Source organism: Amblyomma maculatum, chromosome 9, assembly GCF_055883805.1.
Source record: "Amblyomma maculatum isolate TAMU_Amacu chromosome 9, ASM5588380v1, whole genome shotgun sequence".
Lineage (NCBI taxonomy): Eukaryota > Metazoa > Arthropoda > Arachnida > Ixodida > Ixodidae > Amblyomma > Amblyomma maculatum.
The window spans coordinates 102568980-102596799 of NC_139352.1; the positions used below are offsets into that span (position 1 = coordinate 102568980).

General features: G+C 48.6%; 1 protein-coding gene across 1 annotated transcript in view; it reads left to right on the forward strand.

The window, feature by feature from the left end:
- LOC146180068 (uncharacterized) overlaps positions 1-26229 on the forward strand; it is a 52345-nt gene extending 26116 nt beyond the window's left edge. Inside the window, exon 5 of the mRNA XM_084580318.1 lies at positions 26137-26229. Within this exon, the coding sequence (XP_084436444.1) occupies positions 26137-26229 (93 nt within the window). The remainder of the gene's footprint in view (positions 1-26136) is intronic.
- The last annotated feature ends 1591 nt before the right edge of the window (positions 26230-27820 follow it).

Genomic DNA, 27820 nt, shown 5'->3' on the forward strand with positions numbered 1-27820 from the left:
ACGCCTCTTCGTTTCGCCTCCATCGAAACGCAGCCGCCGTGGTCGGGATCGAAAACGGGTACTCCGGCACAGTAGCCGGGCGTCCGACCACTGCACCACCCCGGCGGGGCTGGGGAAAGGAAGGCACAGGATACAGTGGGGGAACATGAAGTCGTGGCACCCCCACCGAATTAGGTCAAAGTCGCTTGAAGGACAGTGTAGCACGCTTTACAGAGAGCAAGCAGGAGAGGAAGAAAGTACTCTCTCACCAGATTGATTAAATGTCCTGTATTGAATGGGAAGGCTCATGGCCATGGATGGGGGTAAAGGGGAGTAGACAGAATCTTCATTGTTTAGGTAGTCACTGAAATCATGATGCTCTAACCAGGCCACTAAGGGAGCCATACTTGGCAAATATCTGTGTGTTAGCATCAGTTTCTAAAAGGGAATGGTAGTTCAGGCGATAGGGTTTGATCTCGGAGCGTCCATTAGAAAAAGCAGGGCAATCCCAGAGTAGATAGATATGCCGCCGCGCTTTAGAGTCGTAGGGGGGGGGGGGGGGGGGGCAAGTAATCATTTCCGCTCTATACTAACCTCTCTATACTGACTCCAGCGGGCCATAATACGTGGCGTGTAAGCCGCATGGGCGATGAGCTTATTCAAAAAGACCTCTTGACTTCGCGTGAGATGAGTTTTTCACGTAAAAGGTTAGTCTTGTGTGGCCACCTGCATGCGATGCTCACTGAGGCTACGAAGACTGGTCCGAGTATAGTGCATTGCGCCTGCCCATTGTTACCAGTACCGAGTGGGCTGTGCATTCGCACGTTTCATATGCATAGCAGAGCGGCCTTGCACCTCGGTTCATTCTCATTTAAGATACTTAAATACCTTTATTTGCGCCTTTTTTAGTCGTAATGTCATAGGGACAGCAATGCGTGTTCGTGGACTGCACAATCAAATAAATCACAAGATGATTGCCGAGAGCGTACGCGGGAAGCATGCAACGACAGTGTGAGTGCGACGGCGATATGTTTCTCCTCTACCGCTTTCTTCATCCTGTTTTTATTCGCCTATGAACGTTTTCTGTAAGCCAGACAGACTTAGTACCAATGACGGACTCACGAATATGATGCCATTTTACTTCCCCCGCCGTAGTAAACACGCACGCCTGGCAGGTCGTGCCTCCCGCAAGCCCTCCGCGTGAACGATACGGTGAGAAGAGCGGGCTAAAATCTGTTCTTCACATAGACAATAAGCCGACAGCCAGCAAAAAAAAAAAAAAATTCTTCCTTGCGGATCTCTGACCCATACTGCGTTGTTTATAATTGCAATACAAACAAGTTTCTCGACACAGCCAGTTGCCGCTGGTGCAGTGCGCGGCTCATGGCCTGCACGCTGGCTACGCTGCTAAGGCGTCACCAAAATGTGCATCTTTCTTTTGCTGATAGAATGGGATAGGCAGTAAGGCAGTTCTACGTGAGACCATTTACTCTAGCGCTGAGCAATTACGAAGGGCAGTCGGATGTGCCTTAGATGCGAAACAATTTAGGTCTAGCGACGACTAGTGAGTAGCACCCGGTTAGAGGGCCGTCGTCCGCCGCGCCAGCTGGTGGTGCCGCTTTCGTAAGCGCTGCTGTATGCGCTGCGAATTTGTCGTATTCTGTCATGGTACAGACAAGAGCGCACGTTTTTCGACGGTTTGCTCAACAATTCATCGTGCAAACGAGTCTGCTACGACGGAAGGGGGATACCATGTTGCTGCGCCGCCGGACGTACACCAAGGCGGCATAAAAACGTCGATGGATGGTACTTTAGACACTTCTTTTATGTGCCATTCTTGAACCGTGGTTTAACTTGAAAGTATACGTTGTTGATGCAGTTCAGCTGGATCGTATGCTTTTCGCACTCGGTCGCCGGCGCCCCACAACCACGCATGCATTTGCTAAGCTCGGTACGCGATATCAGTGGTTACCGGCGTAACCACGGTGAACGGTGCCCGTGCCTTTAGTCCGAAATTAAACCAGCGTAACATCTAATAAAAATATGCACTGTCGAGAGGAAATACACTTCAAGTTAAATCATTGCGGCGATGACTGGAAAGCATCCTTCGTATATCTTATTCCGCGTTCTGTAGCTGCCCATACGGTTCATTCGCTGTGTGTTTGTGTGTACGGTTACCATTGCGATTATAAAATATAATTAAAAATACATGCGTCGTGAAAGATACAACAGATGCATTCTCACAGTTGACTCTGACGAGTTCGGTCTGCAGAAGCGGAGCGCAGGTTTTAGCAGTCGCCCTAGCCGCTAGTGGTGTTTCCAACGGCTGCCGCCATATGAAACGGATGGTATACGGTCTGCTGGCCCACTCATACAAACCACAAAATAGCACCAAGGTGTCCGATAGCTATCCCAAGCACCGCAAACAGCACTTTTACTTTGCCGCATCGCAGCATCAACAAGCACACCACAGCCCAAGATGACGTCAAGAGGAGCCGGAGCGGACTTCCCAGTTTGGCTCATACGGGGCGCCACCATCAAACTAAGATGGCTGCGCCCAGGCATCGAAAATAATCGTCTATACCTAGCGTAGTGAAGCTTTCGGTTCCGTTGTAAATTTGTTTAAACAAAGGAAACGCGCAGTATCTGTCAAGGTCATTTGAAGATGACAACCTCCGTGACACTGACGGCTCGAAAAGCTGGCATAGTAAATTTCTCGCCTCAAAAACGCTTGAATTAGGCTATAGCTCAGGCTCGCCCCAGAACGAGTCAGCCCCAGTTACAGATTTTAGCGAGCCGTTTTCATTTAGGGAACTGCTTTGCTCATCTCTAGGTTTACTGAAGTAGCGAGGAAGGAAGGGACGCGGTTGGAACGGCTTAGCAAGATCAAGAGAAAATTGGTTGTTTCGACTGAAGGAAGAAGGAAAAGAAAATGCATTAGCCTGCTACTCGCTTTGCAGCGGAGCCACCTCTACTGCCTAGTGCGGACAGAATAAAAATAAAAAAATAGTTGTGGTTTAACTCTGGTTAACCTTAGTTGAATTGCGATAGCAACGGAAGAAGCTTCTTTTGCCTTCTACATTATTGCCCTATTACACCCTATCATTGTAAGGTGTTACATTATTGAGGACATTAAGCTCATCATTTAGGAGTATGACGCGAGATCCTAAGTTACCAGTTTTCTTCTGCTCCTCGTCCTCCTCGGCTGTTCACGGTCAAGCGTGGCCTCCGACGGGACCGCCCCGTCGGGGTGGTGCAGTGGTAAGACGCCCGACTACTGTGCCGGAGTACCCGGGTTCGAACCCGACCTCGGCGGCTGCGTTTCGATGGAGGCGAAACGAAGAGGCGTCGTGTGCTGTGCGATGTCAGCGCACGTTAAAGATCCCCAGGTGGTCGAAATTACTCCGTAGCCCTCCACTACGGCTCCTCTTTCTCTCTTTCCACTTTCACTCCCATCTTCCTCCCTTTCCCTAGGGCGCGGTTGCGGTGTCCACAGAAAACCAAGTGAGACAGTTACCGCGCCTTTCCCTTCCTATAAATAAATCAATAAATCCGACGGGACCACGAGACGGCTCGAAACCTGGCGCAGTATTGCTATCGCGAAAACATAGAAAGAAAAAGAAAAGGGAGAAAAAATTACCCATGATTACGTTACTTCCTAATGCGAAATTTGAGCGCAGCTCATCACCTGTTTCACCTTTTCGATAGATTGAGGCAAAGATTTCGAACAAGATACGTATGCATATTTAGACTTTTTTTTTTAATTTTTCAAATGTATTCCTTCAAGAAACAGTCCACTAGCAGTTCTTGGCTGTCATGTGAAGGTTGCGGGAAGCAGCGCATGGGCCCATAGGAACGTTGCACGACGAACAGATAGCAGCGACTGACTGATGACTCTGACACCGCTAGCGAGTGAGAACGGGATGCACGAACTGCGATCCGCTGATAGCGAGCCGGCTTTCGGCAACCGAGAGCACCTTCGCCGCCATGCAGGCAGACAGGGGACCCCCTCCTCCTCTTTCTGCATGGCGGCGACGGTGTTCTACGCAGTGGTTCGAACCCGACCTCGGCGGCTGCGTTTCGATGGAGGCGAAACGAAGAGGCGTCCGTGTGCTGTGCGATGTCAGCGCACGTTAAAGATCCCCAGGTGGTCGAAATTACTCCGTAGCCCTCCACTACCGCTCCTCTTTCTCTCTTTCACTTTCACTCCCATCTTCCTCCCTATCTATACGGCGCGGCTGCGGTGTCCACAGAAAACAAGTGAGACAGTTACCGCGCCTTTCCCTTCCTACAAATAAACCGGTCTTACGCAGTCAGCCCCGCCGGGGTGGTACAGTGGTAAGACGCCCGACTACAGTGCCGGAGTACCCGGGTTCGAACCCGACCTCGGCGGCTGCGTTTCGATGGAGGAGGAGGAGGAGGAGGAAAAACTTTATTTAGTCCTATATTATTTGGCGGTTTTTGGACGTCTTCAGAGATGTCTGCTTGTTGTATCCACAAGAGTCTTCTCCGTCGACGTCCACTTTTTTACAATGGTCGGTTGCCCTCAGTCCAGGGCTCCGCTGGCTGCTGCCGCCCGTTGGGCTCGCTGTACCAGACCTTGCTGGTCTTCGCAGCGGTCGCTGGACAGCAGAGTCTCCCATTGCTCCGCACTCGGGTTTCGAATTTTGGGGACCACATCTATGTTTTGACATGCCCATGTGATGTGATATAGTGTTGGTTTTTCATAGCACCACGGACATCTGTCAGCGTATATGGTAGGGTGCATTTTGTTTAGTATGTGTAGGTTTCGGTATGAACCCGTCTGTAATTGTCTCCATATGACAGCTTCCTCTCTGGTGAGAGAACTGTGCGGTGGGGGATATCGCATTCTTCTTCCTCTATAGTTTTCTAGTATGGCCGAGTATGCCTTGGGTGCTGGCAAAAGTTCCGCGGACCCGTCGGATGCTCGGAAAGTAGTGTATGCTCGAGCTATCCTGTCAGCCTCTTGGTTCCCTGCCACCCCCATGTGCCCCGGTACCCATATAATTTTGTGTCTGGTCTTGTTTTCTTCGTGGTTTTTAAATCTGTCGCTCGCTTCGAGGAGTATACGGAGCGCGTGACGACCAATCCTACCATTCATGAAATTTCGACAGGCTGTTTGAGAATCCGTGAGTATCGTTAGCGACCGCCCAGCTCTATAGCCCTCCGCCACCGCTAGAGAAATGGCTACTTCCTCGGCCTCTGCTGCTGTGCAGTGTCGGATAGAGGCGCTGGTCACTTCGCGTAGAGACGAATTGACCACCGTGGCCACTGCAATTTTGTTCTGTCCTCCTCTCGAGGACGCGTCTGCATACACAGTCGTGTCTTCAGGAGCGTATGTTTTTTGAATAAAATTGGCCCTTGCTTCTCTTCTACCTTGGTGGAGGTTAGGGTCCATGTTTCTCGGGATTGGAGCTACCTTGAGGGACTTGCGAAGTTCGTCGGGGATCGTTACCGTCCTCGCTATTTCTCGCATCTGCTCACAGTATCCGAGTCTCTGTAAAAGCGCTCTTCCAGTCGTTGTCTGCAGCAGCCTGAGTTTTTGCGACTCAAGCTGCGCCTCGCGTAGTTCTTCGAATGTGTTTTGCAATCCAAGCGCCATGAGCTTTTCTGTAGACGTGTTGCGCGGTAATCGGAGCGCCGTCTTATACGCTTTGCGTAGCAGGGCATCAGCTTGTTGTATTTCACTCTTGTTGAGGCACTGGTAAGGCAGGCTGTACATAATTCGGCTCACTACCAGGTTTCTAACTAGTTTTAGTGTGTCCTCTTCGCGCATGCCATGCCGCCTGTTGGTGATGCGGGTGATCATGCGTGTCACTTGTAGCGTTGTTGCTTTGAGCATGGTAAAAGTGTGACTACTGCGTTGGTTCGATTGAACCCACATACCTAATATTCTTATTTTTGTCTTTTCAGGGATGGGCATTCCTTCCAGGTAGATGTTGAGTTTCAGGTTCTCACTGGTTGGGACGATCCGGTTTTGTTTGCCTCTCCACACTCGAAGCAGTTCCGATTTCTCAGTCGAGCATGCGAGTCCTCTTTCTCTGAGATATTTCTGTACACAGGAGGCCGCTTCCTGTAGTTTTTCTTCCTTCTCCCCGAGGGAACCGGTGTTCGTCCAGACTGTTATGTCGTCTGCATACATGGCGTGCCTGATGCCTTCGATCTTCTCTAGTTTTCGTGCTAGACCTATCATAGCTATATTGAAGAGGATAGGTGAGATGACTGATCCTTGTGGTGTTCCTTTGTTTGGCGCGTGAATTTTGTTCGATCGAAGGTCTCCCATGCCGATGGTGGCAGTTCTATCTGACAGGAAGGCTTTGACGTACCCGTGGATTCTGCGTCCGCAGTCCAGGTCGTCTAGGCCTCTAAGGATCGCTTCGTGACTGACGTTATCAAATGCTCCCTTGATGTCAAGGGCCATTATGACATTTTCACCTGTTCGGGGTACGTTGCGGAGCACATCTTGTAATTGAAGCAGCACGTCCTGCGTCGAGAGTTTTGCTCTGAAGCCGAACATGGTATGGGGTACATGTTCATTATCTTCCATGAAATTTTGCAGTCTGAGCATCACCACCCGCTCGTAAAGCTTGCCGAGGCACGACGTGAGCGATATGGGCCTGAAATTTTCAATTTGGAGCTGTTTGCCAGGTTTAGGTATCATAATTACTTCGGCGTGTTTCCAGTCTTCGGGAACCGTCTCCGCCTCCCAGTGTTTGTTTAGAAAACTTACGAGCTCTTGTATGAGGTCGTCACTCAGGTTTCGGATCAGGGCATTGTCGATTCTGTCGGCTCCTGCTGCCGTGTTTCTGGTCGTATTCCTTATGGCCGCATAAACTTCTTCCACAGTTATTGGGCGGTCGAGTCTCTCGTTTTCGGCTCCGCGATAGTTTCCTTGGTATCGTGAGGGGTTGCGATCACCGAAACATTTTTTTCGTGCCTTCTCTAAAAGGTCGGTGTCCGAACCCTCGAAGGAGTGGATGAATCTGTGGATGCTTTTATTGTTTTCTGATTTTGTTTTGGTCGGATCGATTAGTGCTCTTAGGAGATTCCAGGTTCTGGCCGTACCTAAGGTTCCCTTAAGCGAGTCGCTGAATTGTTCCCAATTTTGTCTCGCGAGTTGCGCTGCGTATTCTTCAGCTTTTGCCGTAACTTCTGCTATCTTTAGTTTTAGTTTCCTGTTGTGTTTTTGCTTCCGCCATCTTTTGGTGAGACAGCGTCTGGCTTCCCATAGTCGCAGAAGGTGCCCGTCTACTTCGGGCGTTGTTGTTGTTCGTCTTACACTTTTTGTGCATTTGTCTCGCGTTTCTGTCAACATGCCGCTCCAGTCTTCTAGTGATTGAATGCCGCCTTCAGATTTTTTGCAAGTCCCGCGGAACGCGTTCCAGTCCGTGAGTTTTGCTTGTCCGATCCGGCATCTTACCCTTTCCGATGCTATTCGCGTCCGGAGGATAAAGTGATCGCTACCTAGGTTTTCCATCATGTTTTCCCACTGTGACTCCTTGCTCTTCCTTACGAACGTGAGGTCCGGGCAAGTGTCCGTGCTCACACTATTACCGATTCTCGTGGGGGTCGCGGGATCTGTGATTAGCTTACAGCCAAAATATTCGGCTACGTCCGCTAATGTTCTTCCCTTGATATCTTGTTTCCGGTATCCCCAACTCGTGTCCATGGCGTTGAAATCTCCCACAATAATGAGTGCATTTTCTTTGGCCAGCTTGTGCGCTCCGTGGAAGAGTTCGAAGAATTTGGCTTTTCTTTGTCTTGGCGGGCTGTACACGTTTAGTACGAATGTGCTCCTTCCCTTTCGCTTTTTCGGAATGATTTCGACAAGCGCGTGCTCGATGTCCGTGTCGGCGATGGTATCGTGCCTGATTGCGGTGATGGCTTTGATGACTAGAACGGCTGCTTTACCTCCGTTTTGGCTCTCGTAAACATCGTACCCCTGTAAAGAGGGCCTGGTTCCAGTCTCTTGGAGCGCAATCACATCGGGGGGTGTAAGCTGTGTGTTTATGTATTGTTTTAGTAGGGCCTGTTTTTTGCGGTAGCCTCTGCAGTTCCATTGCCAAATTTCTAAGTTTTCTTGGTCTTGCTGACGCGTCTTGGTCATGTTTACGTGTTCGTGCTGTTGCCTTGTTCGACAGCGAACGCCGTTAACGCTGGACGGTTGTACGCTCTTTCCCTAATGTTTTCGTTATGTCTTTGTTTTCGAAAAGCACTTTTGATTTCTGAGATCTGCCCCTGAAATTGTGCTTGCATCTGTTGCATTTGAGATTGGATTTGCCGCGTCATATCCTGCATCATCTGCTGCATCATCTGTTGCATTCGTGTTTCAAGTTCTCCATTGTTGGATGCTTGTGGCTGTTTTGGAAAGGCTCTAGTGATTTCAAGCTCCCGCTGTTGTGCCTTTAGTGTTTTTGTTAGTTCCTCAACCTTGCGTTCGAGCTCATTTTGTTTGAGTCGAGCGAGTTCTAGCTCGCGTCTGAGTGCATCACTGCTCGCGTCTTTAGCTTCTTTGACAGGAATATTTTGTTGTTTGTATTGTTTGTGTTACTATTTTCTACCGAGTGCGGATCAATGGTAGATGCCCAGCTTACCTTGCTGCCGCCTTTCTGGGAAAGCTTCTTTTTCTGCTTTTCTTGTTTGTTCCCCTCCTGTGAACCGGCCGGCGACAGAGGTGGGAAGGAATTGGACCTTGATCGGCTCCTCGAGGTCTCTCCTTCTGAGCTGAACCATCGCTTGCGTGGTCGCCCGCGTTGGCCACTGCGCCCTCTTTCTCCGCTGGGCTTTGGTCTTGCTTTTTTCAGTCTCTCGGGGCACTCTTTGGATCCGGTGCGATGTGCCTCACCGCATATTAGGCACTTGAGCTCGCACACATGGTCTTTCGTCGGATTTTTATCTCCGCACAGTCCGCACACAATAATGTCCGGTGTGGGGCACACGTCGGAGCGGTGTCCTTGCTGGAAACAGACGTAGCACACTTGCCTCGTGGGGCGGTACTGGTAGCACGGTAGTTCACCTCCGTAGTATATTACGAATTTCGGCAAGATCGGGCCGTCGAACGTGATCACGGCGGTCTTGGATTTTCCAAGCATCCTTGCCTGGAGAATGGTTACTCCTTGAGTTCTGACTCGTAGGTGTGCTTTCAGCTCTTCGGGAGACGTACCTGGGTCAACACCGTGAATTACGCCGCGAAAGACGTCCTCCGGAGCTGCCACGTAAGCGTTGACCTCGTACGACTTTCCGGCGAATTTAAGGTGGGTAATGCGCCGCACCAGGTCAGCCGTTTCTTCATGTGGGGTGCTAACGATAATGATATTTGATCCTGTGCGAAGCCTTACAATTATGTCCTCGTCCTTGCATTGTTGGCCGCACGCCATGATAACGGCGCGCGCTACTTGGTGTGGGGTGAGTGATTTCACCATGAGTCCTTTCTTGGGTCGAAAAATTATTTTGATGTCATTTTTGGGGAGTGGCGGCAGTCTTCGCCTAGGCCTCCTCTGCTCCACCTCTCCGGTCTTGTTGCAGCCGGTCGCATTACCCTGTGATTTTCGATCATGAGGTTGGGCGTCCGGGCCGGTTCCCGTGCCTTTCCGTTGTCCTTGTCTCTGAAGTTTTTTCTGGCGCTTGGATTGAACAAGCTCCCAACTGGCATCGTTGTTGTACCCGACGCGCTCCGATGAGGAATCTGACGGGATTCCGTCTTCGCTTCCTGACTCGGCGTCTCCAAAGTCGTCTTCATCCATCCCTTGGAATTCGTCAAGGAGGGCATTTGGTGGTTGTGGCGACGCACTTGGGGCTTGGCTTGGCCCTGCCATATGGTCTCTCTTTGAAGAAGCTTCGGTGCTAGGCGCCGCCGTCGTCAATAAGCCTAGCGTCCCATGCTCTCCCGATGTCGTGCTGGGCGTCCCGTCAGGGTTAGCGGGCTGGCGCCCGCTTTGGAACTTTCAAGTCCGGTAAAGATCCGAAAAATGGTCCTACCGCTTGAAATATGGCATTCAGGGGATCCAGCACTTGATATCTTCCAGTTCCGAATGAAATCCGGTGGCGAAAAAGCGTTGGTCCGGTGAAATCGGTCAAAATTTGCGGAGCCGAAGTGACGCGTGTCCGCCTGCTTCAACCGCCATGAAGGAAGTCCCTTTCGATGGAGGCGAAACGAAGAGGCGTCCGTGCGCTGTGCGATGTCAGCGCACGTTAAAGATCCCCAGGTGGTCGAAATTACTCCGAAGCCCTCCACTACGGCTCCTCTTTCTTTCCGCCTTCACTCCCACCTTCCTCCCTTCCCTTACGGCATGGTTTATGTGTCCACAGAGAACAAGTGAGACAGTTACCGCGCATTCCCTATCCTATAAATCAATCAGTCTACGCAGCCACGTTGTCGACTCGCTAGCGGCGGCAGCGGCATCAGTCAGTCGCTGCTAGCGCTGCCTCCGGCGGCCTCCATTCCCCCCCTCCCCCTCTTCTTTTCCTCGTGTTCTCCAGTTGCTGCGCGCGCTCGTGCCCCCATCATTCGCCGCTGAGTGTACCCCTCCCCCCCCCCCCCTCTTCCTGCGGGGTTCCAGTTGCCGAAGCGCCGGCTCGAACTAGAGGGATGAAAGGGGGGCGGAGCTTGTTACGAACGCCGACGATGACGCGAAACCCAGGAACGGGCGCCAAAGAGCTGCGCTTATGCTTTCGTGCCCCCATCGCTCGCCGATGAGTGTAACCCTCCCCACTCTCCCAGCGAGGCTCCAGTTGCCGAAGCGCCGACTCGAACTGGGGGGATGAAAGGGGGACAGAGCTGGTTACGAGGCCGACGCGGCCAAATACGACTCTGACGGCGACGCGAAACCCAGGCACGGGCTCCAAAGAGCTGCGCTCTAAAGGAAAACTGTAGTGGGTGCAATGACGGCTTACGAAAGAAGAAAATCCGGTGGCAGGCCAGCCCCCGCACATGCGGCAGTGACCTACCAGTCCAAGCACCGTAGGGCCAGGAGCAGCCAACCGCCCAAACGGTGCGGGATTTCGCCTAGAAAGGCTTTCGTCTTAAAAGCAGTTCTCAAATATTGAAAGTGCAATAAGCCTTTGAAGAAAAAACAATTAAGGTAAACGATTGTAAAGAGAATTTATTGGGTATATACATACAAAACGCACATTACTCACAGGCTAAAGCAGTATACAAAACACTCTATAGTACATATACATAAAAAAAACTGATTTATTTGTAGGAACCCAGTCGAAAAAAACTACAGAACTGTGTCAAAAATACGACAAAATATCCTATAGTTCTGTCGTAACCATCAGATTTTTCTTTAGTTCTGTAGTACTTTTCTATAGTTTTGTAGTTTTTCTGTAGTATATTTTTGTTGTCTGTAGTTCTGTAGCACTTTTCTGTTGTAACTACCGAAATTTCTGATGTTACTACAGAATGTTCTGTTGTCGCAACAGGTTTCCCGTCAAAAACCGCACAGAAATTCTGTCGTAACATCAGAAAATGTTCTGTAGTTGTTTCCGACTGGGAAGGGAAAGGCGCGGTAACTGTCTCACTTGTTTCTGTGGACACCTCAACCGCGCCGTAAGGGACGGGAGGGAGGTGGGAGTGGAAGTGGAAAGAGAGCAAGAAAAGCCGTAGTGGAGGGCTGCGGAGTAATTTCGACTACCTGGGGATCTTTAACGTGCGCTGACATCGCACAGCACACGGACGCACTGAAAAACATGATTCCAAAGAGAGGGGAAAACAATAGAAAGGGGAGGGAGTGGTGTTTTAATAAAGGACGACAGGCATCTCAAGTCTGCTGTCCCGTACAAAATAGAAGCGCGTGTGCCAGTGCCACAGAAACCGTGTCTTGCCGTCCGTTTCTAACTTTCCAGACAGATACTTCCAGACGACGAGGCGCAGCCTCTGCAAGGCTGGGTACATTGCGCGGGCGGGAGTGCGGCGCGCCTCAGCGAGGCACCTGCGACGCGACAACACAAACAGAACAGTGAACATAAGATGTTTAAAAGGCTTGCGCCGGCGCCTGACGCTGGGGTTGATGCGAACGTTAAACATTCTATTCGAGCCGCCACATTGTTCTCGCAATTATACATTCGAAAAAAAAAAAAACAACATGCGAGAGGCTCTCGGGAGCACTGCCGTTGGCACATGGGTCATTGGGTACAGTACCCCAGCTGGCAAGGCGCTGTCTCGCGGGGAGGACGCCCCAGCGCCTAAGCTAGTCAAAATCTCGCACTTCATGCAACTGCCGACAAGCTGCCCACGCTCGCCATTTGGGTACAGCGGTCTCTAGTTGTTCATCAGCTGAAAGCCTGCGCACGGCTACTAATTTGCTGATGCGTATGGCTGGTAGGTCGCCTACACTAACATCTGGCAGGTCTGCATCGAGAGTTGACCTTGTCTCGGCAACATCGAGGTAAAAAGGCAGAGGTCTGTCCGCCTGTGGACTGAGGTAATGTTCGGGTGTAAGCACACGACGCGCCGTGCTCATCCAGTACAGGGTGAGCGAGCGACCAGGTTAAAACTCGTCAGCCAATAGCCTCTCCACCAGCCTTAACGCGAGGAATGCAGGGATGCACGGCAGGCCAAGGGCTCCCTTGCTCCTCGGAAGGTGTAGGATGTGACGGGCGACTAGCGCTGTCCTGCCATCCCAAACAAAAGTACCTATAAGAGACGCGAGTCTGTTCGTCACGCGACGCGGGATTGTCGCGATACGCGCCACATAAGGGGTGAAAACGCACGCTTTTGTCTTGACGACACTGACTTTAGTATTGAGCGTGAGGTTGAAACGCTCTGCGTCAGAAAGGGCTTGCATTGCTCACGAGAGAACTACGTCCCAGGTGCGGGGAGAAACCTCGCTTCGCTCAAACAGCAAGCCAAGTACACGCACTGCGTTCGCAAACGGTACGGCGGCGGCTAAAGGGCCCCTGAACTGACCGAAGCGGAGTGCGTTAATTTTCTTCGGGGTGAGCTGCGCTCCAGATATAGCCGGGTATTCTGAAAAGATGTTAAAAAAACGAAACAATGAAGCTGTCATTGTCACGCACAAAGAGCGCAATGTCGTCCGCGTATGCAGATACAATGACAGTCTCCTGTACTACTGATGGAAAACCTCGAATACGCCTGTCCGCCGCGACCATACGCAGCAGCGGGTCGAGTGAAATGAAAGTATGAAGAGAACAGGCGAGAGCGGGCACCCCTGACGCACTGCCCGTGTCATCGGAAACCTGCCGGCAATTTGGCCATTCAGTACTTGTTCACTGCTAAGATCTTTGTAAAGGCCGCGTAGGAGCTGAACGAATCCGTCAGAAAAGCCAAATGAGCGGATCACGGCGAACAAGTAACCATGTTCTACGCAGTCGAAGGCCTTTGCCGTGTCCTAGGAAACAAAAGCTCCAGTGATCCGTTTGGCACAGGTGTATTCGAAGACGTCTCTTCGTCAGTGTCAGCGAAGCGAACACAGATCGTCTAGGTACCGAACAGGAATGGTATGGGCTAACCAAATCCTGAAGGTATATTCGCACCCTACGGACCAGCAATGTGGCTACAAGTTTATAGTCGGTGTTAAGGAGTGTAATCGGTCGCCAAGATGAGGGACTCGACTGCGTTATGCCCTCCTTCGGTATTAGAACTATACGGCCGACACTGAACGAGGGTGGCTTGGCGCCGTTCTCGAGGAAACAATTTACGAGCCTGAGTAAAGAAGAACCGAGGATGTCAAAGAAAGTGGAATAAAAACCGGTTACAAGTCCGTCAGGACCGGGAGCGGTCGACTGGTTTATGGCGCCTAAGGCACAACGCACCTCCTCCAAAATTGCCGGCTCCTTAAGTGCCGAACATACGTCTTCTGGAAGTTGAAGAAGAGGCCCACAGAAGGAGCCGACAGCTTCTTGAAAATGCTCCTCCTAGTCGAGGCCTTGCGACGAAAAGAGGTCTGCGAAAATCGCGGTAAACGAGCTGCGGATGTCCGCGGGTTCCGAAGACGTCGTACCGTTCGCAAGCGTGACGCTCTCCACGCGAGTTTGCCTGTTACTGCGTTGGCAACGGCTCGAGCATGTCCGAGGTCCGCGGCATCCTCAAGCGGCACATTTGATGGTCCCGCTGAGAGTGATGTGCGTGAACTGTCTTCGCGGATGCGGTGACAACGCGCGCGCAGCGTCTCGAGATATTCGCGCATCGCGAACGTAAGCGTTTCGCCGCCACGTACGATGCGCATACGACGCAGAACTTCATTCAGCATGGTCGTAATGCGGACACGCCGCGCCTTCCCCGCACACACAAGAACATCGCACCAGCGTGTTTTCAGCGCGTCCCAGCTAGCAGGTGTTATGTCACCAACTGCGGTCACAGACAAGCACAAATCTCTGCGTATATCAGTGAAGCACTATTCATCGCGTAGTACCGCTGCATCCATGCGCCACATCAAGGGGCTGCTTGCACGGCCCGGCGCTGCCCGCAGAGTGACCGTGACCGGGAAGTGATCCTAGTTTAAGACCTGGTGGGAAAGGCAATACCTCACACTGTAGAAAGTCAGGTGCCATGGCGGAGGGGATGTAAACGCGATCTATTCGGCTCCCACTGTGGCCCCAGGCCCCTTGATGTCGCGTATTGTGTATAAAACACAATTGAAATCCCGAGCAAAAACAATCGACGCATAATTAAGCGCTAAAAATGGTCTTCAAGAGGATTGTGGTGCATGCATGCCATTAAAGAAAACCGGAATAGATGCGAAAAAAGATTGTAGGAATTTGCAGCGTGTATCACAAAGCGTGAAGGGTATATTGATGTTTATCAACCCCTCGCATCTTATTGCTTGATGATCGTTTGTCTGTTATCTGCATTTTTTTGCTAACAACACATAAAATACTTTTAATGGCCTTCGCCTGGTCGAAGCAAACGAAAGCTCCAGTGATCTGTTTGGAACAAAAACGTCTCTCGTTAGTGCCAGCGAAGCAAACACCGATCGTCCAGGTACCGCGTAGGACTCGTATGGGCTAAAAAAACCTGCAGGTAGATTCGCGCCCTACGAACGAGCAATGTGGCTACGAGTCGGGTAATCGGTCGCCACGATGAGGGATACGGCAATGCCATGCCCACCGTTGCCAGATGAGAGGGAGGTTTGACACCCGAAGTGCCCTGCCCCAGAGCCACACATGACTCATCACCCCGTCATCCTCCTTTCAACACCTCCGGCAGGCTCCCAACTACGAACAGATCGACCGCTAAAAAAAGGTCCCTCAAGAGAACCGGGTTGCGGTGCAAGCATGCCATTAAAGAAAACTGGAATAGATGCAAAAAAAGATTGCGAGCAATTACAGGCGTGTATCACAAAGCGTGAAGGGTATATTGACGTTTATAAACTCCTCGCATATTATTGCCTGATGGTGGTCTGTCTGTTATCTGTATTTTGTTGCTAACAACACATAAAATACTTTTAACCGCACCCCTTAAAAATTTGGTGGTCTCTTATACCTCTCGTTAGAGGGGAGACGCGGAAGCCTACCAGTCCTGTCATGTTTTGCCTCTCATCTTTTGCCTGAGGGGTGGTGAAGGGTGGCAGTTCCTGGCCCTACGGGGCTGAGACGGTAGGTCAACACCGCTTGCGGCGGAGGCTAGCCAGCCACCGAATTTTATCTGTTGTAGGCCGTCATCGCACCCGCCACCGCTTAGGTGGTGGTGGCGGACGACGGCTGTTGTTGCGGCGCGCGTCTTTCTCTCCCTTTTCCTTTTTTTCTTTCTTGTCTATTTCCTCTTCTGTCCGTACGAGGAAGTGGAGGTGGCTCAGCTACAGAGCCAGTAGCAGGCCCGTGCATTTCTTTTCTTTCTTCCTGCAGCCACAACAACATCTTTTGCCTATTATCGGCGTTCGTTGCTGTGCTACATATAGTTATATTTGGTTTACAGGAAAGAAATAGCGAAATATCTGATTGTCTTTCTCCGGCGTGTTTGGACGTACACCATCGCTTCTGCTGTGTGGCGTTCCTTGGAGCGCGTTCAAGTGTGGCAATGAAGACGGCAGGAACGCTAGACACGAACCAATCTCGTCGAATTGACGAATATGACAGATCTCGAGCACCGCCGGGGTGGCGTAGTGGTAAGACGCCCGACTACTGTGCCGGAGTTCCCGGGTTCAAACCCCACCTCGGCGGCTGCTTTTCGATGGAGGTGAAACGAAGTGGCGTCCGTGTGCTGTGCGATGTCAGCGCACGTTAAAGATCCCCAGGTGGTCGAAATTATTCCGTAGCCCTCCACTACGGCTCCCCCTTCTCTCTTTCCACTTTCACTCCCACCTTCCTCCCTTTCCTTACGGCGCGGTTCAGGTGTCCACAGACCAAGTGTGACAGATACTGCCCCTTTCCCTTCCTGTGAACCAACCAACCAACCAATCTCGCCCACAAATATCGCGCACAATTCTCGCCCGCGGGATTTCGTTCCATGAGTCTAGAAAGGCGTTGGTTCAATGGAGGCGAAACGAACAGGCGTCCGTGTGCTGTGCGATGTCAGCGCACGTTAAAGGTTCCCAGGTGGTCGAAAGCACTCCGTAGCCCTCCACTACGGCTCCTCTTCCTCTCCTTCCACTTTCACTTCCACCTTCCTCCCTACCCTTACGGCGCGGTTGAGGTGTCCAAATAAAAAAAAAGAGAGTTACCGCGCCTTTCCCTTCCTATAAATCAGTCAATGAGGAAGGCGTTCGTCTTAAAAACAGTTCTCAAATATTGAAAGTGCAGTAAGCCTTTGAAGAAAAAATTTAGGTAAGCGATTATCACTTTCACATCTCCACAATCTTGAACTGTGTAGAAATCAAGCGCTAGTTTAGTCACCCGATGGCAATACCATGTTTCCGACCGCTTGAGCCTTGGCGTAAGCCGTAGACTACTGGGGAAAGAAAGCTGTACCTGACGCGGCTGAGGTAAATAAGAGTTGCGGTGGCAGACGCGTGCAAGTCCGGTCGAGAGATTGCGAGGATGTGTAACCGCTCCTTTCGCTTCTCTCCTTATCTACGTGGGAAGACTTGCTGGAAACTTTGTTGGTTGGTTGGTTGTTTGGTTGGTTCATAGGAAGGGAAAGGCGCAGTATCTGTCACACTTGCTCTGTGGACACCTGAACCGCGCCGTAAGGGAAGGGATGAAGGTGGGAGTGAAAGTGGAAAGAGAGAAAGGGGGGCCGTAGTGGAGGGCTACGGAGTAATTTCGACCACCTGGGGATCTTTAACGTGGGCTGACATCGCACAGCACACGGACGCCACTTCGTTTCGCAAGATTTCAGTCTCAAGGTTTTGGGGTGGCAACGCTGGCGTTCTTTTGTGTTATCTTGCCGCAACGTACGCAACGTATAAACAGTTAAATGATTCACTGAAAAAATCGAAACTCAACGTTCACAGTGTGGCACTTAAGAAACTGAAATATTTAACAATTCAAGTAATCTGTTACTGGCTACAAAGCATTTCTGCAGTGTCGGTATTGATGCGTTCATTCTTTTGAATTAGTCCAGTGTGGGCACGCTTTTCTAATGCAAGGGGAAAAGCCGAAAATGTCCCGTTTTAATAACCATGGACTTTCGTCTAACTTGTCACTTTCTGGGGCTTGCTTTCCCGGTAATATACAGAGTGGCAATTCGCAGCAAGGAACACCCCCCTTCATACTTCATGCATGCGATAACGGCAATTTTGCTAATAAAAAATAGCCAGTGTACACTTTTCAACAGAATTGTTTCACGATGCTCTAGCGCCGCCAACTCTCTGCTGTCGAAGACGAATTCGCCATGCTGGCTTCCGCATGAGCGAAGTGGGAGGCAAGCATCAGAGGTGCAGTTTTATACAAAGTTACAGACTGTGCGCAATACCGGAGGTATGACAACCAACTATGCAGAGAATTAAACCCAATATCCGCTGAAAACTATTTATGTTGACAAGCATCATAATGATCGTTGTGTTCCTCAGCATATAAGGTGTACAACTCTAGCATAGCCCAAGTGTGTGTAAAGGTTTCGTTTAGTACTGCTTGCACTTGCTGTAGCGAGCTGGTCGATCACCATATTACAGAGTCAGCGCGTGGACTAATGCCACAGGTTTCAGTTTTCTTGACCAGATTACACCGTGGAGAGCTGGAGTAAACACGCTGCTCCACATACGTTATATTGATAGGCCTACCTAAATCCGTCATGGGAGATATATAAGTTTGTTGCGTGCGGACGACAGTGATAACGACACCTCGCCGTACGAAAGCTGCCCGTAATCAACTGTGAAACTCTAAATTTTCTATTTAACCACTTAAACGCGACAATAATACAAGCCGCGATACTGACACACCTAGTGTGCTGATATGAAAGATTTCAAGTCAGAACTATCACAGTCACTCGAGGATTTGGATCTAGCGGCGATGTGAACTAAATGAAGTATCAGTTCAGTTCAGTTCAGTCGTTCAGTCGTGTCCGACTCTTCGTGACCCTATGGACCATATCACGCCATGCTTTCCGGTCTCTCACTATCTTCCTAACATCACATATGTTCATCTGCAGCGCCTCGAGGATGCCATCCAACCATCGCGTTCGCTGCCTACCCCTTCTCCGGTGACCCTCAACCTTTCCCAACATTAAATCTTTCGCCAGCGACTCCTCTCTTCTCATCAGATGACCAAAGTAGCTGAGCTTTAACTTTAGAATTTGACCCTCCAGTGAGCTGTCAGGGTTTATGGTCGACAATATCAACTGATTTAATCTTCTGGCCGTCCAAGGAACTCTCAAGAGTCTCCGCCAGCTCCACAATTCAAACGCATCAATTCTTCGGCGGTCAGCCTTCTTCACAGTACAACTCTCGCATCCATACATCACAACTGGAAATACCATATCACGAGTTATACGGATCTTGGTTGACAGTCTAATGTCTCTGCTCTTTACTAGGCGGTCAAGGCTAGCCATGACTCTCTTTCCCAGAAGCAGGCGTCTCCTAATTTCATGGCTGCAGTCTCCTTCCGGGGTAATCTTGGAGCCTAAGAAGAGAAAATCTGTCACAGCTTCCAAATCTTGTCCCTTGATGCTCCAGGACTTGATAGGGCAAGACGCCATGACCTTTGTCGTTTCAATGTTAAGTTTAAGCCCAAGCTTCTCACTCTCTTCTTGTACGCGCATCAAAAGTCTACTGAGTTCCACTTCACTTTCTGCCATTAAAGTGGTATCATCCGCATATCTAAGGTTGTTGATAGGTTTCCCAGTAATCTCCACTCCAGCTGAAGACTCGTCCAGACCGGTCTTCCTCATGATGCACTCAGCGTATAGGTTAAATAGGCAGGGCGACAGTGCGCAGCCTTGTCTCACTCCTTTCCCAATCAGAAACCAATCAGTAAGACCATGCCCATTTCTGACTGTGGCCTGTTGCCCTTCATACAGGTTCCTGAGGAGAAGATGAGGGGAATTGGAACTCCCATCTCTTGGAGAGCTTGCCACAATCTGCTGTGATCTACGCAGTCAAACGCTTTCGCATAATTAATAAAGCAGAAGTAGATCCGTTTCTGGAACTCTCATGCTTTTGCCGCGAACCAGCGAAGATTGGCAATCAGGTCTCTAGTTCCTCTGCCCTTGCGAAACCCAGCTTGCACGTCCGGAAGCTCCCGATCCACATACTGCTGCAGCCTTCCTTGGAGGATTTTCAACATCACCTTGCTAGCATGCGAAATAAGCGAGATAGTGCGGTAGTTGGAACAATCTTTGGCACTGCCTTTCTTTGGGATGGGTATGTAAACTGACCTCCTCCAATTCTGTGGCCTCTGCAGGGTTGTACAAAGTTTCTGACATAATGTATACAGAACGGTAACAGCGTCGGCATGGCTGAGATTTCGAAGCAATGCAGCTGGAATGCCATCAATTCCGCTAGCATTGTTCTTAGCAAGGCTGGCTAAGGCCCATTCAACTTCACTCTTCAGGATGCCCGGCTCGAGATCAGTAATCACAACCGTCTTATGTTGGGTTTGCACAGCCGGGTCCTTCTTGTACAGTTTTGTGTATTCCTGCCACCTCTTCTTTATCTCTGAGGCTTCAGTGAAGTCCCTGCCTCGTTTGTCCTTTATCACGCCCAGCTTAACACAGAAGCTTCCTTCGATATCTTAGATGGTCTTATACATAGCTCTTGTGTTCCTCAATTGGCTGTTGTCCTCAACTGCTTGGCACTGTATGTTCAGGAAGGCATTCTAATCTCTTACTATTTTCTGAAAATCCGCATTGAGAACCTTGTATCTTTCTCTTTCCCCCATAACGTTTGTCATCCTCCTTTCCTCAGCTATTTGAAAAGCCTCTTCAGACAATCAGATTGCTTTCTTGCTTTTTTTTTTGCTTTGGAACTACCTTAGTAGAAACTTTTTGTATTATATCACGAACATCAGTCCACATCTCTTCACGCTCTCTGTCTTCTAGATCTCATTCTTGAAATCGATTCCTCACTTCCACAGAATATTCTGATGGAATCGGCGGCGTAGCGGTAGAACATCATCCTCGCATCTAAGAGGACAAGGGTTAAAATTTCGGTGCCACGCAGCTACTTACCAGATAAAAAAAAAATCCGCGTGTCGATGGAATTGCATAAAGAGGTTTGGGGTGCGACCTGATGCCGGTGAACACCTCCGAAACGCACTTCCTCACTAGAACAGGAGTTGGCCACCCCGGTGCAGTAATTGGCCGCAACCTTTCATGATAAGCTCCATAAAACTCTGGCCCTCAGTCACCAGCGGCTGCGGAACAACTGACCAAGACGGCGGTCAGACCTGTGACGCAAAAGGGGGTGCTAAGAATTCCTGGCTCCGCTGGACAGGCCGCCATTGGAAACTGACCCTGGCAACGTTTAACGCTAGAACCCTAGCTAGTCAAGCTAGTTTAGCAGTGCTGTTAGAGGAACCAGAGGGTAGGAGATTGGATGTCATAGGGCTTAGTGAGGTTAGGAGGCCGAATGAGGCATATACGGTACTGAAGGATGGGCATGTACTGTGTTACCGAAGTTTACCAGACAGGCGACAACTAGGAGTAGGTTTCCTTGTCAATAAATATATAGCGGGTAATATAGATGAATTCTATAGTAATAATGAGAGAATGGTAGGCATCGTAATTAGGCTTAATAAGCGGTATAAATTGAAGGTTGTACAGGTCTATGCACCTACATGTAGTTATGATGACCAGGCAGTTGAAAGCTTCTACGAAGATGTAGAATCGGCAATGAAAAAAGTAAAGACGCAGTATACTGTACTAATGGGCGACTTCAATGCCAAGGTAGGGAAAAAGCAGGCAGGAGACCGGGCAGTAGGTGACTATGGCATTGGTTCTAGGAAAAGCAGGGGGGAGTTACTAGTTGAGTTTGCAGAGCGCGATCACTTAAGAATCATGAATACCTTCTTCAGCAAACGGAAGAACCGGAAATGGACATGGAAAAGTCCTAACGGGGAGACTAAAAATAAAATTGACTTCATACAGTGTTCAACCTCCGCCAATATGCAACATGTAGAGGTAATCGGGAACGTGCGATGCAGTGACCACAGGATGGTGAGGTCCCGAATTAGCCTAAATCTGAAGAAGGAACGCAATAGATTAGTAAGTAAGAAACCCATCAACGAATTAGCGGTGAGGGGGAGGGCAGAAGAGCTCAGGGTCTCGCTACAGAATAGATATTCAGCTCTAACAGAGGATGGCGACATTACCCTAGAAGCAATGAACAATAATTTCAGAGATATCATTACTGAGTGTGCGGTAGAAGTAGGCGGTAGGATAGTTAGAGAGGATACCGGTAAGCTGTCTAAGGAGACGAAAGATTTGATTAAGAAAGGCCAGAGTATGAAAGCTTCCAATCCAATAGACCAGATAGAATTGGCCGAGATATCAAAGCTAATCAATAAGCGCAACTTGGCCGATATAAGGAAGTATAACATGGAGAAAATTGAGCATGCTGTTAAGAAGGGAGGAAGACTTAAAGCGGTAAAGAAGAAATTGGGCTTATGCAAAAACCAGATGTATGCGATAAGGGACAAGGCGGGCAACGTCATCACGAATATGGACAATATAGTCGAAGTAGCCGAGGAGTTTTATACAGACCTCTACAGTAGCCAAAGTAGTCAGGACCGTAATGAGACTGGCTGTAGGGATACAAAGTCAGACGTTCCACCAGTGGCGAAGGACGAGGTCAAGATAGCATTAGAAACCATGAAAAGGGGGAAATCAGCTGGAGAGGTTCAGACAACTACAGATTTGCTGAAGGACGGGGGTATATCGTGCTAGAAAAGCTGGCCACCCTGTATACGCAGTGCCTGGTGTCATCGACGGTACCGGAAGCATGGAATAATGCAAACATTATCCTCATTCATAAGAAATGGGACGCTAAAGGCCTTAAAAATTACAGACCAATCAGCTTGCTGTCTGTTACGTATAATGTATTTACTAAGGTAATCGCTAATAGAATCAGGACAACTTTAGACTGCAATCAAGCAAAGGATCAAGCAGGTCTTCAGAAACGGTACTCTACTATCGATTATATCCATACCATCAATCAGGTGATAGAAAAATGCTCGGAATATAACCAGCCCTTATACATAGCATTCATTGATTACGAAAAAGCATTTGACTCAGTTGAAACCTCGGCGGTGATGCAGGCAATGCGAAATCAGGGGGTAGACGAGCCGTAGGTGAAAGTGCTGGAAGAGATATATAGTGGCTGCACAGCAACCATTGTTCTGCATAAAGGAAGTAACAAAATTCTCATAAAGAAAGGTGTTAGGCAAGAAGACACGATCTCCCCAGTACTATTCACAGCTTGCTTAGAGGGAGTTTTCAGAGACTTGGAATGGGAGCAGTTAAGGATAAGGGTAGATGGAGAATATCTCAGTAATCTGCGATTTGCTAATGACATTGCCTTGCTAAGCAACTCGCGGAATGAACTGAAAATAATGATCAATGACCCAGACAGGAAAAGTAGAAAGGTAGGCTTGAAAATCAATATGCAGAAGACTCGGGAAGCAACAGCAGTTTACGTTGGGTAGCGAAGTAATGGAAGTAGTAGGCGAATATGTCTGCTTAAGACAGGTAGTAACCGAAGATCCGGATCATGAAAAGGAAATAACAAAAAGAATAGGATTGGGATGGAGCGCATTTGGCAAACACTCGCAGATTATGACTAGCAGCTTACGGTATCACTCAAGAGGAATGTATACAACAGTTGCATCTTTCCTGCTCTCACCTATGGGGCTGAAACGTGGAGGCTAACCAGGAGAGTTTTACTTACGTTGAGGACAACCCAGAGGGCTATGGAACGAAAAATGGTAGGGGTAACATTAAGAGATAGAAAGCGTGCAGAGTGGGTCAGAGAAATAACTCAAGTTACCGACATTCTAGTAGAAATTAAGAAGAAGAAATGGACATGGGCAGGACATGCAGTGCGAAGAGAGGATAACCGATGGTCGCTGAGGGTAACGAACTGGATTCCAAGGAAAGGAAAGCGTAGCAGGGGGTTGCAGAAAGTTAGGTGGGCGGATGAGATTAAGAACTTCGCAGGGGTCAAGTGGATGCAGCTAGCACAGAACCGGGTTAAGTGGAGAAATATGGGAGAGGCCTTCGCCCTGCAGTGGGTATAGTCAGGCTGATGATGATACTTGAAAGGGCTTCTAGTTTTCTGTGTTTTCCTCAATCGAAGCTTAAATTTGGCAACAAGAAGCTGATGATCGGTGGCACAACCGGCCCCAGGCCCATCTTTACTGCTTGTATAGCGCTTCTCCATCTCTGCCGCAAAGAATATAATGAATCTGATTCCTGTACAGACCGTCCGGTGAAGTCTATGTGAGGCGCCTCTTGTGCTGTTGAAAATGAGTATTTGCTATGGTCAGGTTGTTTTCTTGACAAAACTCTACTAGCCGCTGTCCAGCTTCATTTGGCTCACCAAGACCGAATTTGCCTGTAATTCTGGATATTTCTTCACTCCCCACCTTATCATTCCAGTCTCCTATGAGAAAAAGGACGTCTGATGATGCAGTGCGGTCTAAAAGGCATTGCAGGTCAGCATAAAATCTCTCAACGTCAGCTTCTTCAGCAGTAGTGGTTGGTGCATAGACTTGGATAACTGTTATGTTGAAAGGGTGACCTTGGATCCGAAGTGAAATCATTCGGTCGTTGTTGGGGTTGTACCTTAGCACGTCTTTGCCCATTCTTCTGTTTACTATGATAGCGACCACATTCCTTTTCATCTATTCGTGCCCACAATAAAAGACATAATGGTCGCCGGAAATAAATTCTCCTATTCCGGTCCACTTGAGCTCGCTGATGCCCAAGATATCAATGTTCAATCTGTCCATTTCTCGCTTGACGACATCCAGTTTACATTGCGTCATAGATCTTACATTCCATGTTGCTATGTGATATATCCCCTTGCTACATCGGGCTTTCCAGTCGCTTCCCGACACATCCGTCCTTTTGGCTTTAGCCCAGACGCTTCGTTCGTCAGGGAGCTACTAGGAATCGCCCTTTGTTCATTCCCAGTAACATGTGGGACGCTTTCCAACCTGGGGGGCTCATCTTCTGGCGCCTTATCATTAATGCTATTGTGACTGGTCATAGGGTTTTCTTGGCAGGAAATACTGGAGTGGGTTGCCATTACCTTCTCCAGTGAATAACATTTTGTCAGAACTCTCTGCCGTGACCTGCCAATCTTGGGTGGCCCTACACAGCAGAGCTCACGACTATCGAGTTTCGCAAGCCCCTCCGCCACGACAAGCCAGTGATCCATGAAGGAGAAATGGAGTATAGTATACATTTATTGCCAAGCATAACTATCGCAGCGCTGGCAGATGAAGACTCAGCGATGAGATACGCAGACATGCCACTGGGATGAACTTTCAACTTTAATTTGGACGGGTTTTTATCCGCGCTTTATATTTGACGGAAGGGCATGTACGCTGAAGCGCATCTATATTGAAGATCACAATCTGAGTAGTCGCGTGTTTTTACCAGGACAAAGCAGAAAGAAAGTTGAAAGGCCGGAACACAACACTAATGCTGCGCAAGAACGGTCATTAGACTAAAAATCAGCCATACAAGAAAGTTAAAGCACAAGGAATGATAACAAATGAAAAATAGTAAGGATGAGCTAACAATTTACAAGGCAAAATTCGTGAAAAGGTGAAGACGTATAAAAATTTCATGAAAACAAGGCTGAATGGTATTTCCAGTTTAATTAGTTGGCCAAAGGGGTGCGAGTGGGATGTGTAGCTTCCAGATGTGACGATCACTCTGTAGTCACGTTTTGGGCGAGCAGCTGAAGGTGCCTTGCTGCGTCGGCTATTGTCAATGGTATGTGGACAATATTGATGTATCACAAGCTGATCAAAAAGCATTGCCAGCTAATTCTCTCCCAGGATTCCCCCATGGTGTTGTGACCCTCTTGTAATGCCATGTTACTCATGATCGCCATGCTCAAGACCAATCGAAGACATTGTAGATCAGGCTTAGAATCAAAGACCACAGCCCATGTATAAGAAGTCGTTCAGAGATATTGCCGCGAAATCTTCAAAAATGTTGTTTTTTAGCAGCCGCCGGCATGCGGCCTTATCACTGTGATTCTGGCACGCGTATCTATTCTGTATTCGTTGTTTGTTAATGCTTGTTGTCGCGAGACGCACCTTTATCATCTTCTCAGTCGCGCAAGATGCGCCGAGATCTGTCTCGAAGATTCTGGCCACTAGCATATGTTTCTACAATGTTTCAGGATGTGCTAGTAACTGTTTGCGACGTCATCTAGATGGTTCTAAACCGCCTTTAAATTGAGCGTTTACGCGTGCGATAGGCATTCTTCGTTCTACGATAGACGAGCCCGATTGCTGCTGTCGCCGCCGCGGAATCGTTTAGTTCTTTTGCGTGCGCAAGTCAGCCCAGTAAAGAATTTCTTCAGGGCAATCATAGACTTTCCATTTGTGTCATCGATTTTGTCACCACCACATGACATCTGGTGGGGGTGCTGCCCTTGATCCCTCAAGCGAATACCTCAGCCTAGCTCCTGTCGCCCTGGGGGACCAGCCTACAGGTCACCGAGCCAGCTGCCGACTTCAGGGCTCCAACCAGAACACTGTCTGCTGCCCGACCCCGTTCGACCCCGGAAGGCATCAACTTTAGAAATGGCCCATTCAACAGCACCGGTTATCTTTCTGCAGCCACGACAGCCCTCCATCTTCCAAGGACTGCCCCCTGAAGGTGACGAAGACTGGATGGACCTTTTCGACCGTGTGACAGAATTCAAGGGCTAGAACGACGTTGCGAAACTCAAGCAAGTCTACTTTGTTCTTCATGGACATGCTCGAGTTTGGTTAGAAAATCACGAGACTTCTTTAAAGGATTGGAGGACATTCAAAGCAGAGTTTTTGATGGCATTTGCAAGTTTTGTCTGCAAAAAAAAGCCCAAGCCCTCCTCCAATCAAGACTTCAACTCCCAAACGAGCCTGTCCTAATCTACGTAGAGGAGATTAAGCGCCTCTTCGCCGCGCCCACCATAACATGACCGAAGGTGAGAAAGTGAAATTTTTAATGCGAGAGGTTAAACAGTATCTTTTTGCAGGGCTTCTCAGAAATCCGCCAAAAACCGTGGCGGAATTTGACGCTACAGCGCTCCAACCGGTCTGAGTCACTCCCGCCTGACGGATTTGCCTTATTGCGGCAGAGTCATACCGACACCACGCACCTTTCTTTACCAAGGCTTGAGCCCAAGAGATCGACAAAGGCTCTTAATGGGCATGCCCTTTACAGCGCATCTGCTGTCTTCCTCTTTCTTATGCAGCACTGGACTATTTTCTGATATCAGCTGTATTGCATAACATTTTTCTTCTGTCTTTTTCTTTTCTGTTTTCTTTTCCTTTTAAATCTGTCATTTGATATTTACTAATGTAATTACCATTACTTTTCTTTTCTCTGTTCACCTCTTTGTGGCCAATTTTTATGTATACATTTATCCGCATTTTCCATTTTCATGTTTCCTTAATTATTTTTTATAAACCGGTATATTATATTTTCAGAATTCAGAATTCAGTTTTCTTTCCTTTTTTGTGTGTACGTAATGTACAGCTTTCTCCCAATCGATTCGGACAGAATTTTATTATATAATTTCATAGTAATGGACGTCTTCTCAAGCTGTCAAGGATTTTATGCGTGATGTTTTGTGTTTCTTTGTGCCTCCATTAATTTCGTATTCGCGACGTTTTTCAATACTATTTTTTCTCATTTCATTGCAGACTTTGGTAACCGCTTTATATACATATATTTATTTTTTCTAGGCTTAAGTGTCGTTCACATATTCACTTTAAAGATGTATTTTTTGCGAATTGGCTAATCGTTAATGCACATTTTTTATATTTCTGTTCTCTCTTCTTTTGCAGTTTCTGGCTACCCACGGACATTTTCTTCTCTGCTTCCTTCTTTCCAGGACTTCTTTATCTTTTTGTGCTTTTCTTTCGCTTTTTCTTTCTTTCTTTATCCTTTTTCCATTTCATATATCTATCTATTGTGACTAGGCAGTTGTGATCTTTGTTTCCTTTTGTATCTTTAATGTACATTTTTTACATTTTTATGTCCATGTTTTTTTTTCTAAATTATTATTTTTTTATTTTGGGCGTTTAGCTCCTTTTCTTTTATCTTAAATTGGATTAAGCCTGGCAAAGCTTTCCTGGTCCGGGCTCCCTCTCTCTTTCTTTTACATTTTTTTCGTCATATTCTGAGAGGAATAATAAAAGGTAAAAAAAAGGTCTACACAAGACCCTACAGCAGCGCATCTCCGAACGGAGAGAGCCTTCGGGACCTCAACTCGGAGATCGTGTGGGAGGAGCTGCGCTGATGGCTGCCATCATC